The sequence below is a fragment of the Phaethon aethereus genome, assembly GCF_964289735.1.
Source record: "Phaethon aethereus genome assembly, chromosome: 2".
Classification (NCBI taxonomy): Eukaryota; Metazoa; Chordata; class Aves; order Phaethontiformes; family Phaethontidae; genus Phaethon; species Phaethon aethereus.
In genome coordinates, this window is record NC_138582.1 from 115,292,601 (window position 1) to 115,311,464 (window position 18,864).

The following is an 18,864-nucleotide window of genomic DNA, read 5'->3' on the forward strand; positions in this document are numbered from 1 at the left end:
TCAAATTATATATAATATGCTCCCAGAACACACAGAAATGACTGCTGCTAAGTAGACAACAAATTGTATGGCATAGTAGATAAAGGTATCTGATCACATTCAAGATGACACTTCTCTGTGGAATACATATGAACAATTTTAATGACATTATTCCTGCTGTGGGTCTGTTTAAAAATGGAAAAAAATTACAACTCCTTTTTCTACCTCCCACATAGAATGATATAATGCAAAATGAAGCAAGAAACTTTAAGCTACCCTTTAATAATAATGAAAATTATTTATCTGACCAGTTTTAGCCTATTCTGACTTTCCTAGGGATAAATAAACAAAAACATTCTATTATCTTGAGGTTTTTTGGATCAAGCACATTTTAAAAAAGAAAACTGGCACTGTATCAAAGGGATCATAGAATCATAGAATAGTTTGGATTGGAGGGACCTTTCAAGGTCATCTAGTCCAACCCCCCCTGCAACGAGCAGGGACATCTTCAAGTAGAGCAGGTTGCTCAGAGCCCTGTCCAACCTGACTTGGAATGTTGCCAGGGATGGGGCATCTACCACCTCTGTAATAGCTGAGAAGCTGATTGAAAGGCTTCCAGATTTCAGACTCACACAAGCAATGGGCATCTTTAAAAAAATTTCACTAAGGGCTGGATTTTATCTATAGAGAGCTCCCAACCCAGAACGTCTACTTTTATAACATCTTCTTTTTGGGAAGCAGTCCACCAGGAGGGCTGGCCTCCTCTGAATGATGCAGAAGTGGACTGCCCATCCATTACACCCACATCATTCCAGACTGCAGCTTTCGGGAACAGGCAGGTGTTTGGGCTCTGGGTCTGTTGTCTGAGGGAATCTCTAGCAAAGCTAAAGATTTCAGCCTAGGTGAGGGAATAAAAATATGGTATTTAGATGAGTTAGGTGCTTTCACACTATCTGGAACAGTCTTAAAGATGTTAGTGCTTATCGGCGAGGATGGAGGAGCAAATGTGGTAGCTATCTTTAAAAGAAAGATCTGCAAAATTATAGTCCAGTCAACTAGACTTCAACCTGTGGAAAAGTACTGAAGAGAATAATCAAACAATTTGTAAGCACCCGCAAGACAGTAAGGTAGCAACAGACAACATGGATTGTTAGGAACAAACTGTGTCAAACCAATCTGATCTTGCTCTAAGACAGGATAATTGGCCTCGCAGACAGGGAAAAAGCAGTAGGTGGTTTGACTTTACAAGTCTCTTGACACTCCCTTGTGTGACATTCTTTATAACCTAGGGAAACATAGTTTAGATGAAATTGCTGCAGAATGAATGCAAAAGTAGTTGGAAAACAAACCCAAGAGGATAGATATCTATCTGTTGAAAAGGAACGGTGCATGGATGGTGCTTCCCAGAAGTCTGTCCTCATTCTGCACTAATCAATATTTTCTTAATGACCTGGATCATAGAGAAGAGAATATGCTTACTAAATTTACATGCCAATGACATGCTGGGAGGGACTTTTGGTATGTTAGAATACAGGATTAGGATTCAAAATGATCTTGTCAGTTTGAACACTGGGGTGTTGCAAAAGTTAAGAAAAGGCAACTCCCATACCAAGCTGTATGAGCAGGAGTGAAGTCTGCAGTGCATGTGAAGAAGATTAAGGGATTGAGAGCAGCCCTGCTGAGAAGGACTTCGGGGTGCTGGTGGATGAAAAGCTGGACATGAGCCGGCAATGTGCACTAGCAGCTAAGAAGGCCAACTGTATCCTGGGCTGCATCTACAGAAGCGTGGCCAGCAAGTCGAGGGTCGTGATTCTGCCCCTCTGCTCTGCTCTGGGGAGACTGTGTCCATCTCTGGAGCCCTCAGCACAGGAAAGACATGGACCTGTTGAAGAGGGTCCAGAGGAGGGTCACAAAAATGATCAGAGGGATGGAACAGCTCTCCTATGAGGAAAGGCTGAGAGAGCTCGGGTTGTGCAGCCTGGAGAAGAGAAGGCTCTGGGGAGACATTACTGCAGCCTTTCAGTACTTAAAGGGGGCTTCTAAGAAAGATGGGGACAGACTTTTTAGCAAGGCCTGTTGCAATAGGACAAGGGGTAATGGTTTTAAACTAAAAGAGGACAGGTTTAGACTGGATATAAGGAAGAAATTTTTTACGATGAGGGTGGTGAAACACTGGCACAGATTTCCCAGAGAGGTGGTAGATGGCCCATCCCTGGAAACACTCAAAGTCAGGTTGGACGGGGCTCTGAGCAACCTGATCTAGTTGAAGATGTCCCTGTTCACTGCAGGGGAGGCTGGACTAGATGACCTTAAAAGGTCCCTTCCAACCCAAACTATTCTATGATTCTATGATTCTACTAAGCACTGCAAAGTACTTTGCAGGGGGGCACCATGTCCACAGCTAAATGCCACACTTCAGAAAAAATCTTGACCAGCTGGAGAAGAATAATCAGTGTGGCAGAGGGCCTGGGAGTTACCTGAGACTTATGAAGACACCTGGAACGAACTGGTCATGTTTAACCTAAAGAAGGAAAGACTGAGAGGGATATGATGCTCAAACACAGGCAGAGCTAATAAAAAGAGGAGAGAACGAGTTTGTCTTACATTTTATAGTGGAGAGAATGAGGTGTAAAAATCTGGAAGACTCAAATTTTATGCTGGGAAAAGCTGTCTAACGTGGCAGTGAAGCACGGCATAAATTTGTGGGGGAACCTTTGGAGTTCCTATGAGAGTGCTTAGGAGCAAGTTAGACAAATACTGGAATAGCTACTCTGCCTGAGAACAGCAGCGTGGACTGGATAATCTCTTGAACCTTGACCTTCCAGCCTTAATTTTTTATGATTCTATGCTATTTCCCATTGGTATTTCTCAGGGAGAAATACATGATCATGTAAGACACAGATGGCAAATCCAACATTTTTCCAGCCATGCTACACATATAGTCCCTAAACAGTTCAGCTGCTGAACATGTACACAATAAATCTGATGCTTCCAGGAAGCACCAGAATGAGATGGCATTCTGCATTCTCCAGTTGTGCATGCAAAGTACACGCACACCCCACAGCCACTACGTAGCACATCCACAGTATGCTGGTTAAGTCTAGGAAATGTTTGATTCTCTGCACATGTATCACAAAACGCATTTGCAAATGTATTTTTGAAATAACTGGGATACCCAGAAGCTTGGCAGTTTTCTGGTCAGATGTCCAGAAATCTTTGGACAAATGTAAGAAATTCTCAAAATTTGGCTGGGCAAAAAGTGATACGGCTAGGGAAGTCTGGATGCACAGTGACCTTAGGTGTAATAGCAATATAGAAGGGATATTTACAGATTGTTGGTTTCTAACTCACTGCTTGTGAGGGAAAAAGAGAGCAGTGGGGTTGGAGAGGCTGAAGAGTGACCTTAAGGCCTGTCCATGGACTGAGGGAGGATTCCATCTTTAACTCCCTACATAATTTTCAGCACACCCTCTGTTTTACAGACGTGACGGATAAGCTGTAAATGTCCTGCTTAAAGAACAATGATAGTTATCTATGTCATGAAATTGCATTAAAATACGCTCTCTCTTTTCATCCACTATAATTTCCACTCCAGAAATAGCCGTAAGGAGAGGTGACGATTAGATTATGAATTAGATTCTAGATGACAGAAACAATTCAAACTTGCAATAGCTGACTTTTCCCCATTTTGGACACGTACATATGATACGAATTATATTTATGACTGTTGTGCATTTTCCATCCAAAGACAGAAGGAGGCACAGAAATTACGGAAGCAGTTGCTGTAAGTGCCATTCTGTGTAGGTGGATATAGTAGAATGATGACTGTATGCCAAGAATGATGACTGTATGCAACACTGATCAGTATCTGGCAGGAATGTATGTATGCACACTACAGCTAGAGGAATAAGATGAATATGAGAAGCATAAAGTGCAGCATAATACTTTATAAGAATAAACTGAAAATTAAAAGGGCCTGATTCTTATTTCTTTTACATCAGTTTTACATGCTGCTGTCAACAGTGAAGGTAGTATTGACTGATAATTGCAGAGGCAAAGAATGAATTGGGTCTGTAAGAATAAATTTTGTTCTTAAATGATGTATGTAGGATATTCCTACATATGGTTGGGATGGTTGATCGAAGTTCTGTATTAAGGTCTTCTTATGACATCAGGGATGTTACCCTGCATCCAGAAAGTGACATGATAGTGATAGAGTAACAAGGTATTTTGCATAAGCTAAGGAAAGAGAAAGAAGCTAAGTGGAAATGAAGAACAAACTTTTGACAGAACATTGCCCTGTATCATAACAGAACTGCTACTATTTTTACAGAGAGTCTGGACAAACAGCAAGGGCAAAACATGGCCCTAATGGAAGGGAGAAGAAAGTAATGGGTTTAAATTGCAGTAAGGGAGGCGAGGGTCAGGCATCAGAAAGACCTTTCTAATGCTAAGGAGAGTGGCCTAGGTTGCCTAGGGATGTCAGGGAACCTCCATCACTGAAGGTTTTTAAGAACAGGTTAGACAACCATCTGTCAAGAATGATACAGGGACAGCTGATCCTGCCCAGGGGGAGGGGATGGACAGCATGACCTCTTCAGGTCCTTTCCAGTCCTATTCTTCTACGATTCAGTGAAAAGGAAATCTGAGAGACGAGGAAACACAACAAATTAGAGAAGACAGAGGTGAAAAAGACAAGTATAACAAAAAGGGCAGAAGAGATGAAACTAAGAGAAGTGGCACAAAGAGCAAGAAATACATTTTAAACAACCCTCTTTATGACACAAATAAAGATTTTGATTTTTTTTTCTGATGTCAGCTAGTTCTTCCTGGGAAATATGGACATTAGCTCTAGTAAAGACTAAAGTCCATGGAAGGTGCTGAAAAATAAATACCTTGATATAAAAAGACATTCCCAAACACTTTGAAATGCCATGATAATGCCTTACAGAATTAGTAGTTTTAGTGTTTCATGCTTCCATTTTTCCTGTAAACAGAGTTCTCTGCTCCATCTATGTTTCCTAAAATGTGCCATACATTTGTTTTTGGGAAAGTGTGGTGGTGTGCTGTGGCCACTGCATGATTTGAGAGCACCATGGCAGAGGACGTCTATCTTCAAACCTACTCATACTCCATGACCAGGCATGGGCTTCAAAAACGTTTTCTTAAGTCTGCTAGCAAATGGAAAGAATAAATTATTATGCATATCCACACACTTCATGCCAAATCAGTTTCACTGTCAACTCTGCCAGAATGTTTCCACCCTGTGGCCCAAATACTCTACCCGATCACCCGATCACCGTACTTTAGTTTACTCAACTAAATTCACGTAAGTGAATATATGAATCTGAATATGAAACCTATTTGATGCTTAGTAAGTGTTTTCTCTCTCGGTATAGTATAGTATATATAGTATAAAGGGCTTCTATACACACTGCTTAGACTGACAGAACAGGTACATTTGAAAACTAGCATAAAAAAAGCTCTTTGGGTTCACGCAGGCTGTGCACATACTCAGCTCAAAATGAAGACTACAGCAAAGAAGTGCTGGTGTGCTGTGGACATAACTGGGCGTAGGACTTTAACAGCATCTGCTGAAGTTCTTTTAAAGCCTTTATGTGGGGTCAGAACTACGTCCAAAGTATACGCTGTAACTGAAAGTCTCTGCGCTCGCTAAATGAAGTTGAGGACACAGCTGGGCTTCTGTAGGAGACATAATTTTATAAGCAAATCAGGTGCATCAGTCATCTTTCAGATCCCCATCAGGAATGACATAATGTCAGTATTACAGTAACAGATGTAAATGTGTTAGATAGGTGTAGGTAATTCAAAGGTAACAGTAACAGTGAACAGTGCTTTACTCTCCCTATGCCTTAGTTCCTTAGAATGACACAGGTAGTGTAGTGATATCTTCCTATTCCTAATGGTGTGGTGCAGTTCTATTGACTTTTCTGAGATATCCTATTCCTACAAGTGCAGATGCCACAAAGAATACTGGTCAGGAAGAGATGTAACTTACAAGTCAGGTGTTCATGCTGTGCCAAAGAAAATCTGATGTAGTCACTCATACTAGCAAATAGTGTGGTAATCCTGACTTTCAAAAATCTAGTGATTTTATCCATGGATGAAATGGAATTATGCAATGCTGATCGTAAAGGAAAAGAGAAAGAAGTTAGAAAAAATTGTCATCCTCATTACTGAAAGTCATAAAAAGCAAAACAAAGTTGGATTGAGACAAAGCAGTTTAGTGGCTACATTAAAACACAGAGAAAGAAGAGTGCATTTCTCATAAAACAAGACAGCATCAAAGCAATAAGAGCATCACAGAGAGAAAATGACTGAGAGCTGGTTAGATTTTAACAGGAGAGGAAAACAAGAGATTGCATGGAGTTGTGATAATGAGATGGTAGGATGTATGTGGGAGGTTGAAACTGCAGAAAGAAAACGTCTGGCATGAAATTTGGAAAGCAAATGTACAAGAATGACCACAGACCCATCTGAGAGCTGTCTATGTCTTTTCAACAGTTTATCTGGAGCATGATAGCCAATGACAACAAAGATGGAGAACTGACTACGTAAGAAAATGCTGCCTAGTAGCTTGTTTTATTGTGTTAGGAGTTGGCAGAAGCCCAAAGCTAGTAGTGCTATAAGACACAAAGAAATACAAAAAGTTCTGGCAGGCAGTGTATATAAAACAAGACTGAGGACAACTGGGACTACAGGCCTGATTTAATGAATCCAGTATGTAGAAGGAAAGAGCCAGACAACAGCAAGAAGGGAACCTGATGATGAGGTACACTGGCGAACAATATAATGTGTAGAAGTTGTTTCTGTGTGCTGTGGGCAAGAAAATAGTTGTGAAAACACCAGTTTTTAGGAAAGCTGTTTAAGAAATTCATAAACAAGAATGTGTTTTGAACCCCAGTGATCACTGACAGCTGGATTCTTCTTACCTAATTTCAGTCACTCAAAAATTAATTGTCTATCCTAAAATAGCTACCTTAGCCCCCTCTCATGTCAATGGAGACAATAGATACCTTAAGATACCTATTAGGGATTCAACCTATCTAAAAATTATTCTATTTTGACAGCTTGAGTTGCACCTTGGACATGCATATGTCTCCTTGTTTCTACAGGAAATCTAATTAACTAGCTATCTGCTAACTGCTCTATGACTAAGTTAAGCAAGGTGAATCCTTTCCTAAATTTCAGAAGACTCTAATTCATGGTTCAAGTTCTTCTGTCAGTTATGAATATATGAATAAATAAATAAATATATGAATAAATAAATAAATAAATAAAAGAATAAAAAAAAAAGAATAAATAACGCATGTAGCCTACCTAAGTAAAGCCGACTAAAAACAATGTCTGAGGCATTTAAATCTTCATTCTTCACACAAAAAGGAAGCATTGGCACGCATTACTTAGCAACTGAAACAGGCTACACAGGTTCAATCACTGTGACTCAGCTAACAAGAAGCAGCTTACTATTATCGCTTGCAATAACCTCTCCTTCTCCTGCAGTACTTAGTTTCTAAGGAAGTGACAAGTTGAAAGTTAAACTAGGACCATCTGTAACTGCAACATTTTACTACATTATTTATTTCCCTGTGACATTCTCAAAACTTTTCCCAAACTTGTCTTGCATTCTTCTTTCACCCTTCTGAAGCTTCTTTCATCAAGTTACAAGACACCAAATGCTGTGTGACACCATTTTCAAAAATATTTTGAATTTGAAATTCCTTCTGAGTTTGAGCTCTCAGTTCCTCTGATAACAAGGTTTTAAACTTATGACTAAATATGCTATCATTAGCCAAACACTACAGTTTTGCTAAGTGTTTAACCAGGCAATAAGATAAATTCACAATCTCCTTATACTTTGTGTAATTCTATTTACTTTCCAAATGATATGGCAGTTTGTATAGTACTAGCTCAAGTGCTTTTGACTGTCCATCAGCATTATTCCTATGAGGAATCTGGTTTTGATACCTATTCTCTGCTTGCGCTGAAATCAATGGCAAAATTTCTTCTGACTTTCTTCAGTAAAAGCAGAAGAGCCAGTAGAGGGAGCACAAATACACAGAAATAATTTTCTGTGGTTCCTATAAAAATGATAATGTGTAGTATTTTTTCATATAGTATTTGCATGACACACCCCCCCCCCAGCCGATCAAAAGTACTGTCTTGATCAGGCTCCAACCGATGCAGATAAGGAGGCTCTGTGTTGCTTGGTGCCCCTTCCTGCAACCCCTGGGACCTCCGGACTCTGTGTGAGAGGCACAGGCTGGACCCTGCAAAACTGATCTTGCAAAATAATGTTTTCTACTCACACGGCATGGCTGGGCACACCAGCACAATTCGGGGCACATCTTTGGCTCTTGGACATAACCAGAGTTCTGCTGACTGACGGTCTGTGCCGGCTGATCCTCTGTTTTGAGGACCGCACATGAGCACGCAGGTTGGATGAACTAGTACAATACCGCACGATGTGGCTAAATAGTGACTTTCTACCTCGAACCCCTGCTCTTATTCAGCAAGCTGCAGCCTCCAGCAGCAGTTTGCCCCTTTATGTGAGCCCAGTGCCACAAGCCGTGCAGAGAAAGGTCACACCGCTGTCCCCTCTCTGCCCACGGATCCTACTGGTGGATGTTGCCTGGAACAGGTTGCTTTGCTGCAGGACTCAGAAGGTGCATTGCTCTGCGAGCGAGAAGGTCTCGGGGAATAATACAAGACCTCTATCCTCCTCTTTACCTCTAAACTTCATGCATTTTAAATGGGATCTCAGGATTGCAATGCTTTTTGAGAGCTTCCCCCATAAATGAAGGAAAGACCTAATCTTTCTAGAGGACTGACTCAAAAAGAAACACCCCACCCTACACACCCTCCAGGAAACCAAATTTAAGCTGCTGAGTTTCTTATTATTCCATTGTCAGGCTTTCCAGTGCAGGAGAACACAGAGCCCTCCCTCCCATCCATTCCACTTTGTTTAAAGCCTCATACATACAACAATTGCAAAAGCATTTGCCAGTAGTATAAGTCTGCTCTCATTAAAGAAAATAGTTAGATGAATGACAAGTGCTTTGGAAAATGCCTCTGCTAGATACCACAGAAGATAGGATGGAAAAAAAGACTGTAATCATTTGGATGTGACATATTTTCAAAACAAACAAAAAAGTCACCTTAGAGATCAATTTGCTCTCTGCTGCTAAATTTGGAAAAAAAAAAAAAATCATTAATTTGGAGTTCAGGGCGCCCTGGGATTCTCAGAAACATACAGAAGGCTACTACCTGTGACTGCAGGCATAGGCAGGACTAGCAAACGAGCACCACCAGCAATAGGAATGGTAAGTTGAACATTTGAGTGACACTTTCATAAGTACCTTTTTGGTAATCACATTTGATGTCTTCTCCATCCTCAATTTCCTCTCTTTCAGAGAAAAAAGTTGGCACTACAATTCTTTGCTCTACAGATGTAGACAAAACTAATGAACTTGACTTTAGAATACTATAAAAAGAACTACAGAAATCTTTTTGGACCTGAGTGAAGTTGCTGCACCCATCCTGAAGTCTGTGAACTACTTGGTGCCAGTGAATGATAATTTCCCTAAAAATACAGTCAGTCTACGCAAATATGCACAATCATATCTGAATTTCCAGTAAAGAAGACTAGTAAGTTTTTGTATTTTCCTTTGTTTTCTCTGCACATTCCGAAACACTTCAAACCCCAGTCTACTGGGTGATCACTAATGGAGGAACTGAACTTTATAGGCCAGGTGGGCTTCTCCTGTCTCATATTCCTACTGCACTTTTGCTGCAGAAAATTTCTCAGTTGGCCCTATATTGACCTTTAAAAGAAAAAAAGAGAATAAGTGGATAACCCCTGAATGTATAAATAAATTATATAATATATTATATTATAGCTACATATATAGTAAGCACTAATACGCCATGTAGTATGACAGAATTCCTCTTTGGTTAGTAAAATTGGAAACAAGTGGGAGGTTTTGGAAAGTTTTAGAGAGTCCATGAAAAGTAGAAAATTTCTGCGCATCTGTTTTGATAATCATTCAGGCTACAGACACTTTACCTGCTGGCCTGGCTTGAGTGGCGATAGTGTTATTCCCTGGGTATTGATCACTGGGAGTATCTGGTTGCCGATGACGGTAGCGATGATCTGACCCTGGGCGTTGGTCAATAACTGTGGAGTTATCGGCTGCACCTGAAGTCCCTGAGCTCCACCTGCTGCCTGGCTGGAGGGGACTGGATTAGGCATCAGTGGGATTGTTCCTATAATCTGGAAAAAATGACACAGAAAGGGAAAATGCACACATGCCACATACACTTGCCACACATAATTACTTGTTTTACGCATGTTAAATCAAACTTAGGTGAAACAAGCACAGAGAGACAGATATGCCAGGCTGAGGGTGGGAAACAACCGTTCCTTTACGGGAGTGAGAAAGGCTTTCAAACTCATTTGTCATGCCACATATCACCTGTACGTTTTACCACCATCCACTGTCATCCCCAACAAATCTGTTGTGGCTGAGAGTGTATGAAACAAATGCTGGACCACACTCTGTCCCCTGGATGATCATTTGTTCTCACCTCTCATTTGAACGTAGAGTGAAATAGATGCAAATATCAGTCCTGTTTGTCTTGCTTTCTACAGCTCATCTGTACAACTGTGAACCGATGTGCTTATGTAATTTTCCTCGATTTACTGATACCTAGATGACCACCTAGGACTCCCATGCGATCTCAGGAAGGAACAAAGAGATACTGGTGCCTTTCAGGACCCAGCTTATTAAGATATGTTCATAAAAATGCAGCTGCTTTTGGATGACAACTAAGTAGTACAACACAATGGGAGGAGTGCTGTTAGAGAAAACATTTTAGCTAACATTTCTAGGGCAAGTACTTGCAGAAAGAGACACTTGTGACATCTCAGATTTGAGAATACAGTGTTTTCCTAAAATGTGAACGCGCCTGTAAAACTAATATTAGGATGAGATGTCAAATAGATACTGTAAGAAAGCTTGTCAGTCAATAAGCTTCTAGACTGAAGAATGTTACTCTGTTGGAAGACATTTTTTCCAAGTATTAAAGCATCCGAAACAAACTTCTGATGAAACTTGTGAATAAAACAAAACTTTTTTTTTCCCCCCAGACAACAACAAATGAAGCTAGAGTCATAGGATTACTGCAACAGGAAAAGTAAAAAAAAAAAAAAGCAAAACACATCTCATTTCCTTCACCACCTCTCCTCTGACTTTCCCTATCACAGCCCCCTTGAAAACATCTATCCCATTTTAAGGCTTCCACTCTTCCCTCTTCAGAAGCCTTGCTTCCTCCTCTTTATCCTCAACATCCACCACACCGCATGTCCCTTTGGTCCCCCACCAGTATCACTGCAGCTGCCCTGTGTTCCTCATCACATAAATTGACTACTAGTGTGGACCTGCTTGGTTGCTGAGAAATAGGGTGGTTTATGGCTGAGTTCTCCCTCTTTTTTCCTTACTGGGTATAGTAACAGGGGATAGTAACAGTAACAGCTTTCCCCAGTCTGTCTGCTCATTCTCATTCCATTTAGGAGCTTAATTGTCTTTTTAGATCTCTTTATTTCTGATAAATTTTGTTGAAATTGGTCAGCTGTTTCAAAACCATCATATGGAGAGATGGATGAATGGAAAGAGGGAGAGAAGGATAGACAGCACTAGCCACAGCACTCATTTCCTCAGGAAAACAGGCTAAAATGTTGCTAATGAAATTTGAAGGCAAATTTGTCTCCAAAACAAACATATACCATTCCTATTGATTTCAACTATTAATTTACATTATACCAATGGGAAATGGGCAACACCGTGTAAAATTTCCTTAAAATGACTGTTTAATGAAAACAACGGTGGCTTTGTGGGCAGACCACTAAGTTACTTTCTGACAGTGCAAAACTAGAGTAACAACTCTGAATCTCTTGCTGAAGATACTAAAAGGGTACGTGTATGAACTGTGTTAAGAACAGCAAGGATCTGCAAAGACGTCTGCATATTTAAATCACCAGAGTTGATACACAACCATCCCAGAAAAATCCATCCTCAGGAAAGCATCACACAGGGATATCCAACTAACTCAGGCATAGCTGGAGGGGCAAGAGGCTCTCATCAGAGAATCACCCGCTTTCTTCCGTCATTAGGCTACGATATCACTCAATCAAGTGACAGTGTCCTAATGAGTGACTGCTCCTTCAGCAGTCACAGCCCGATGGCATGCCTCTAGGTAGGCTCAACTGCGAAGTACAGTGTGACAACTTAAACCGACTCCCTGAGTGTAAAGAGTGCACTTGGTTAGCTATGGCCGCTCAGCTAATCAGTAGTAAGTGCTGAAGTCATCATCACTTTACCAAATTTGCCCAGTTAGAAGTTTGGATGGGAAGACCAGAGAGCCATAAAGAAAAGCAGGACAGCTCTCCTGTGGGAAGACCTGGTAAAACAGCAAGCCCAGCTACTAAGCTATACTGTAAGAGCTGCATACATCAAAACTGTTCTAAACATTTTAAAGATATCGTTTAAGTTCTCCTTAATGCATTCCTAAAAGGTAGACAGATCAATAAAGATTATTCCCCCCATTTTACAGAGCATGAAAGTGAAGCACGATGGAGCATATTCAGACAAAGGTTGTGATTTGGAGAGTTAGCCTTCTAAGCTGGAATTGCCTGTGAGTTTCTCTCTGCAGACCACAGTACTTTTATATTTATTTAAGGTGTCCCTAGCTGAACTGCAGCTGCTCTTTAGTTCATGTAAGAAGATGGCTGTTCACTGAGGAGGGAGGCATTTATTTACATCATTATCAGATTTCAGAATGTTTCCTAAAATCTTTCAGTATGAATTAAATACAACTTTCATGCAGTGCAACATGTAAATTTCTCCTAGTTTTTGGTGACCTAAAATATTTATAGGTCACAAATACAATCTTTCACTTTTACCATATGTCACCAAATACAAGGAATAATCCTTCTTAATTTTATCAGCAGAAACATAACAAAGGCCTCTCCTTCCTTTGCCACGTCAGTAAAGGATGCGACCTTGGAGTGTCATTACTCCAATGTAACTTTAACTATCAAGGTCCTAATCCCAGCAAAGCAAAAAATGCTGCGCTGGTGTTATCAGTAAATAGAAATGTTTGCATTCACATTTAAAATGCATTTCTTGGACTGCAGTTGGACATTTTATAGAATGACAGTGCTGAAGTGGACAGTTTGTAAGGTCAGAAGCAGAAGGCTATCTATATGTATTAATGTGTGTCACACACCATTCTGTACATGGTGTGCTGTCCATGCACACAGCCAGAAACAGAGCAAGGAAAACATCCAGCTGGGAGAGCTGTTCCAGAAGGACAAATGAACAAATGCCCTCTGGGATGTTACTGTAGGAGCCAAGGGTAAATCTGAATGGGAAACAGTTTTCTTATTTTGTGAAACTTACTGAGATTTCAAGATTTTTTTTTTTTGCCATTTTATACCAAAATAAAGTAAAATCTTGTCTGGTTAAAAACAAGACGGCCACCTGTCTCTAGTTATAACCAACAGTGCTACTGTTCATGGCATGCATCTTTGATATGGCTAAACCCAGATTCAAATCCTTTCAAATTCCCCCTTCTCCAAGTACCCTTTCCCAAACATCCTAACAGTTCCCCAGTTCACACTGCTTGGCTTTCTGTGAGTAACTAAAATATTGACTAAGGAGGAGTACTGAAACTGGATCCCCTCCTCAAACCTTGTGTGACTGTTCTGATGCTGGGCCAGATCCCTCTTCTTCTCATTTTGGTGAGAAAATCCATCCTGGGCTTTGCTAATCTGTCCTGTTCAAGTATCATAAAAGCTGGCACTTTATGAAGACAATTTAAATTTTCTGAAGACATAAAACAAGACCATGCCACGGGCTTGAGACACTGGCATGCCACAGTACAGACTATTTAATTGCCAGTGATTTCCCTAGTGGGGAGGCATCGTTCCTTTCTAGCAGCTGCTGTTATTTCAGATTATATTCAAGGACAGTTCAGGAATAGCACGTGACGGGGACTTATCCCACAAGATACTTACAGAATCATTCAGTCACAGAATGGTTTGCGTTGGAAGAGACCTTTTAAAGATCATCTGGTCCTCCTGCCATGGGCAGGAACATCTTTCACTAGATCAGGTTGCTTAAAGCCCCGTCCAACCTGACCTTGAACACCTAAAGGGATGAGGCATCCATAACTTCCGAGACACAGCAGAGGAAAATTCTTACTCTGTGAATGTTTGGACTCAAATTCATAAACAATCCCACCTGTCAAACACATTCTTGAGAAAACAAACACATCTTTTAGGTCCTTATGCTACAAAAATATAGTTTTAAAAGTTTTGGTGGTTTTTTTTTTTTTTTACACCATGCACATTATTTTCACAATTCCTTTTATACCTCATACAATTGAAAGCAAGCACTAAGTGTTCACAGAGGAGGTGCAAAACAGGTCTCGTATGCAAAACAACAGACAGTTCTGAAAGTCCAAGGGATAACTCAAGGAACCCCTTTGTCAAGGCTCCATAACCTCTAAGGGGGTCAGGCACAGTAACCTGCAGAGTGCTGTTGGTTAAAATAACTTACACCTGGTTGTATCTGTTTGAGGTGTGGGCTACAGACATAGGCACAAAATGTAGTGCAGATGTGACACTGGAAATCCTATCGAGGTATTTAATGTAAATTCAGATCTCAGCCTTTTTACAGAGCCAGGGCTTTGGGCCACCTCTAACTAAAACACCAAGACTGTAATTCTGGCCCTGTTCAAGTGACAGAGTTTTGCCAGAAGTCTTGGTGGAGCCAGGTTTTCACTGCACATATTCAGTAACATTCTTTCATTTCTGTTTATGGATTAATAGATAGAGCAATTGCATTTTGAGATGCTCAGAGAGCAGGTTTTACAGATGTTAATTTAGTTTTTATGCTTCCCAATGTTAATTAAATTTTAAGAATCAATTATTTGTTTCTAACTGCAAAGGAAATTCAGGGTGATCTTTAGGACCATCTGAATATTCTCCACTGATTAATCTGTTACTATCATTTTAGCATCCTTGGATTTCAAGATATCTGAGATCAGGCCTCTCAAGTCTTACAACCTGAATCTGCCATTGCCAAAGACAACTCCCATGATTAAGTGTTATTCACATGAAATACAGTTGTAAGGCTTGGCTTCATCATGGATTAACCGGGCAGATACCTAAAACAACCACACAGCCGTCTGCTCACCAAGGAATGGGGGAGAGAATCAGAAAAAAGGTGGAACTCGTGGGTTGAGAAAAAGACAGTTTAACAGGACATAAAACAATGATAATAATAATAATGATAAAGATAAAAGAATATACAAAGCAAGTGATGCACAGCACAATTGCTCACTACCCGCTGACCTGATTCCCAGCCAGTTCCCAAGCTATGGCCCCTCCCTGGCCAACTCCCTCAGTTTATATACTGAGCATGACACCGTATGGTATGGAATGTCCTTTTGGCCGGTTTGGGCCAGCTGTCCTGGCTGGGTGTCCCCCCCACCCTGTGCACCCCCTGCCTCTCACTGGCAGGCCAGCATGAGAAGCCGGGCAGTCCTTGACTGCTTAGCGACAACTGAAAACATCACTGTCTTATCAACATTATTTTCATCCTAAATCCAAAACATAGCACTATGCCAGCTGCTAGGAAGCAAATTAACTCTATCCCAGCCAAAACCAGGACAGGCTTGCATCTGAAGCTCATTTGTTATACCGCTCCCACACACCATCTATGGGCGCAGCGGTCTTTGCCTACACAGCCCTGCAAACTGTAAATTCATCTGCACTGAAAGAATAAGCACACAAAGTGAAGGTGAAACACCAAGGAATGGAGCTGACCATGGAGGGAAAAAAATCCCAAACCCTCAGTATACCAACAAATATCTGTGAGTGTTACCCGCAATGGCAGGGTCATGTCCTAGCACTGATACACTGAAGTGCTAGTAGCTATTGTGCTGTTAAACAGACTTTGGCCCTTGTCTTGCTCAGTAAAGGTTTCTTCTTAGAAATGAAATAAAAACATCTGATCCCTTAAACAACTGATGCTTAAGAAAGAATAACATTTAAAAAAATCCATTCTTATCCTTTCTTGACTGACAACATATCTTCATATTTAATTGCCTTTGTGGATTACTTGGCTGTACTCACAGACTGAAACTGGGGGCAGAAGCTGAGCAGCTGCTCAGAACTTCTGAGGATAAATGTCGAATTGTAGCCCCGTTTGCGCTGCAGATATAAAACAAGATTTTGCATAACTGTATGAAGGACTAATTGCTGATTTCCCAACAGTGAGTCTTTCCTTGCGGCTCCTAATAAACCAACTGTGTTTTGACATTAGGTGAAGTTACTATGATATTCTAGAATGAAGCATACAACTGTTTTATTAAGTTTTTCTCCCTTTCCCCTCATCAGAAGCAGGGATCACAGAATCATTAAGGTTGGAAAAGACCTTTAAGATCATCAACCCAACACAGAATCACAGAATTATTAAGGTTGGAAAGGACCTTCAAGATCATTAAGTCCAACCGTTAACCCAACACCACCATGCCCCCTAAACCATGTCCCGAAGTGCCATGTCCACACGTTTTTTGAACACTTCCAGAGATGGTGACTCCACCACCTCCCTGGGTAGCCTGTTCTAATGCTTGAACACTCTCTCAGTAAAGAAATTTTTCCTAATATCTAGTCTAAACCTCCCCTGGTGCAACTTGAGGCAATTTCATACAAGGATGCTGCCTTGGTTCACTGTTTTCCTAGCACAACCAAAGGAATATTAAACTGTAGCCAAATGGATGGTTCAGCTGCTGTGAAAAGGCTAAGTAAAATCAAAGACTGACTAGGTTATTTCTACTGTCAGCTAGGGCTGACATAAAGCAAATAGTGCCACTTCATCTGAAAAAGGAAATGTTAAGTTTTTTCAGCAGTATCATCAAAATAAACATCGCTCTGATTTTATCAGTGTTACAACCCTTTAAATATTGAAGGTTAATTATTAGGTTTTGAACAATACAAGGACAATATAAAAATAAAAAACAGGGAAGAAGTAAAATGAGCAATAGAAAAATTATTCAGTAAAATGAGGCAAAACACCATATACACAGAAGCTAATTTAACGTCTCAAACTGTGAACAGAATGCATCAGCGTCTTACTCTTAGGTAGTAAGCCACAAAATCACTATTTGAATGAACGTTTGCTGATTTAAATATGCTGCATTCATCTTCACCTTCTAGTCCTCAAAATATAATCTGAAATGAAAGCTCACTTTGGTTTCTGTCATATAATGCTGGTACATTGAAACACTTTTTTTTTAGTTTTACAGGGCCAAAAGCTAATTTAACACCAGGAGTGATACCACCTACAGTACATGGGACAGTGTTTATGGTTTGGTTCATTTTCTACAGTTTTGCAAATTTGCCTTCAGAAGCTGCTTCTGTTTACAGATCTGTTCCTTCTTGTATGGTCACTGTACCAGCATGAGTTACTTTAAGGTGATAATCTAAGGAGAAAATGACTGAGGAAAGGACAGAATAATGAGAATCTGCACAGGATTCTTTAGCCTCTGTGCAGCTGCCCGTTTCTTAATCACACATATATATTACCTATATAAACATGGAGACAGATATTTTTATTTTTTAGATATATATATGATTTATTATCTACCAATATCAATAAACCCAGATATTTATATACATTATACTATAGATAATACTAATCTACACACTTAAAAACTGGAAGCATGAATACAAGCTCCATCTGCAGATTACTTCTGAAAGAAATGTGACTCCGTCTGGTTCTTTGGAGTAAGGACAATACGATTCTTGAACCTCAAGACAGGATGAGGCTAAGGCTGCCTGTGTCTTTTGAAGTAAAAGCAGTATTAATTTATGCAAGGCTTGCAAATTGCCTTTTCTTGATGAGAACTCAAAAAAATGGCACAGCAAAATGCTATCATGAGAACAAGGCACTAAGTGATACTAGAAGCAGGCGGCTATGAAACTACTTCCGAGTCATCATTTCATGTAAGGAATTATAATTTTCAAGGTTAAGTATTGTTCATATATCATAAAATATACTGGATGGTATATTGTTTGTAAGCATCATAATGGAACATTGAGTCTGACATTCTGCCTGACTTTTTCAGTGCTTTATTTTTCAGAAAATAATGTTTGTATAGTAACATCAAACTATACAGAACTTTATTTGTCATCACTGTAGGAATTATGTGGTAAAATTTTTCTCAAGCAAATACTATTATGTTCTGTTAGCAGGGGCATGTATACAGTCAGAAAAAAAAAAGTCTCTTTTATCCAATATCTCTATTAACACAACATAACATTTTCTCGTTGCAAAAATCTAAAGATATATAATTACCAAATTAAAATTAAAAATTATGTTCAGTGTCTGCTGAACTGTTCTTTCTAAGCAATCTACTTATCAGATTTAGCTTCCTTTTAAAATCAAGAATTAAGTCAGGCATAAGGACCCTTAGAGGTCACAGTTCTCCGAGTTGAGCAAAGCATCTGTTGATTTTAATTAGATTTACACATCCCAAGGATTTCTGAAAATCAGCTAGCTAGATTCTTATGGAAGTGTTCATTATTTAAAATTCTTTGATGGATGACTTGTATAAAATATTTTAGCAATATTTTTGTTTGTTATGACAACAGCGATAATACTGTGTTATGATAAAACAGCAAACACTGTCATAACAGAATTGTTATGACAAAACAGCCATAGTTTCTAATAACATTTGATGATCCCAAAAAGAAGTCACAACTTACTGTTTTTAGCATTTGACTGCTTGTCTCCC

At 39.9% G+C, this 18,864-nt stretch overlaps 1 protein-coding gene across 1 annotated transcript in view; it reads right to left on the reverse strand.

Annotated features, from left to right (window-relative positions):
• Positions 1-18,864, reverse strand: part of POU6F2 (POU class 6 homeobox 2) — a 319,101-nt gene that overhangs the window by 16,209 nt on the left and 284,028 nt on the right. Inside the window, exon 7 of the mRNA XM_082015100.1 lies at positions 10,067-10,273. Within this exon, the coding sequence (XP_081871226.1) occupies positions 10,067-10,273 (207 nt within the window). The remainder of the gene's footprint in view (positions 1-10,066; positions 10,274-18,864) is intronic.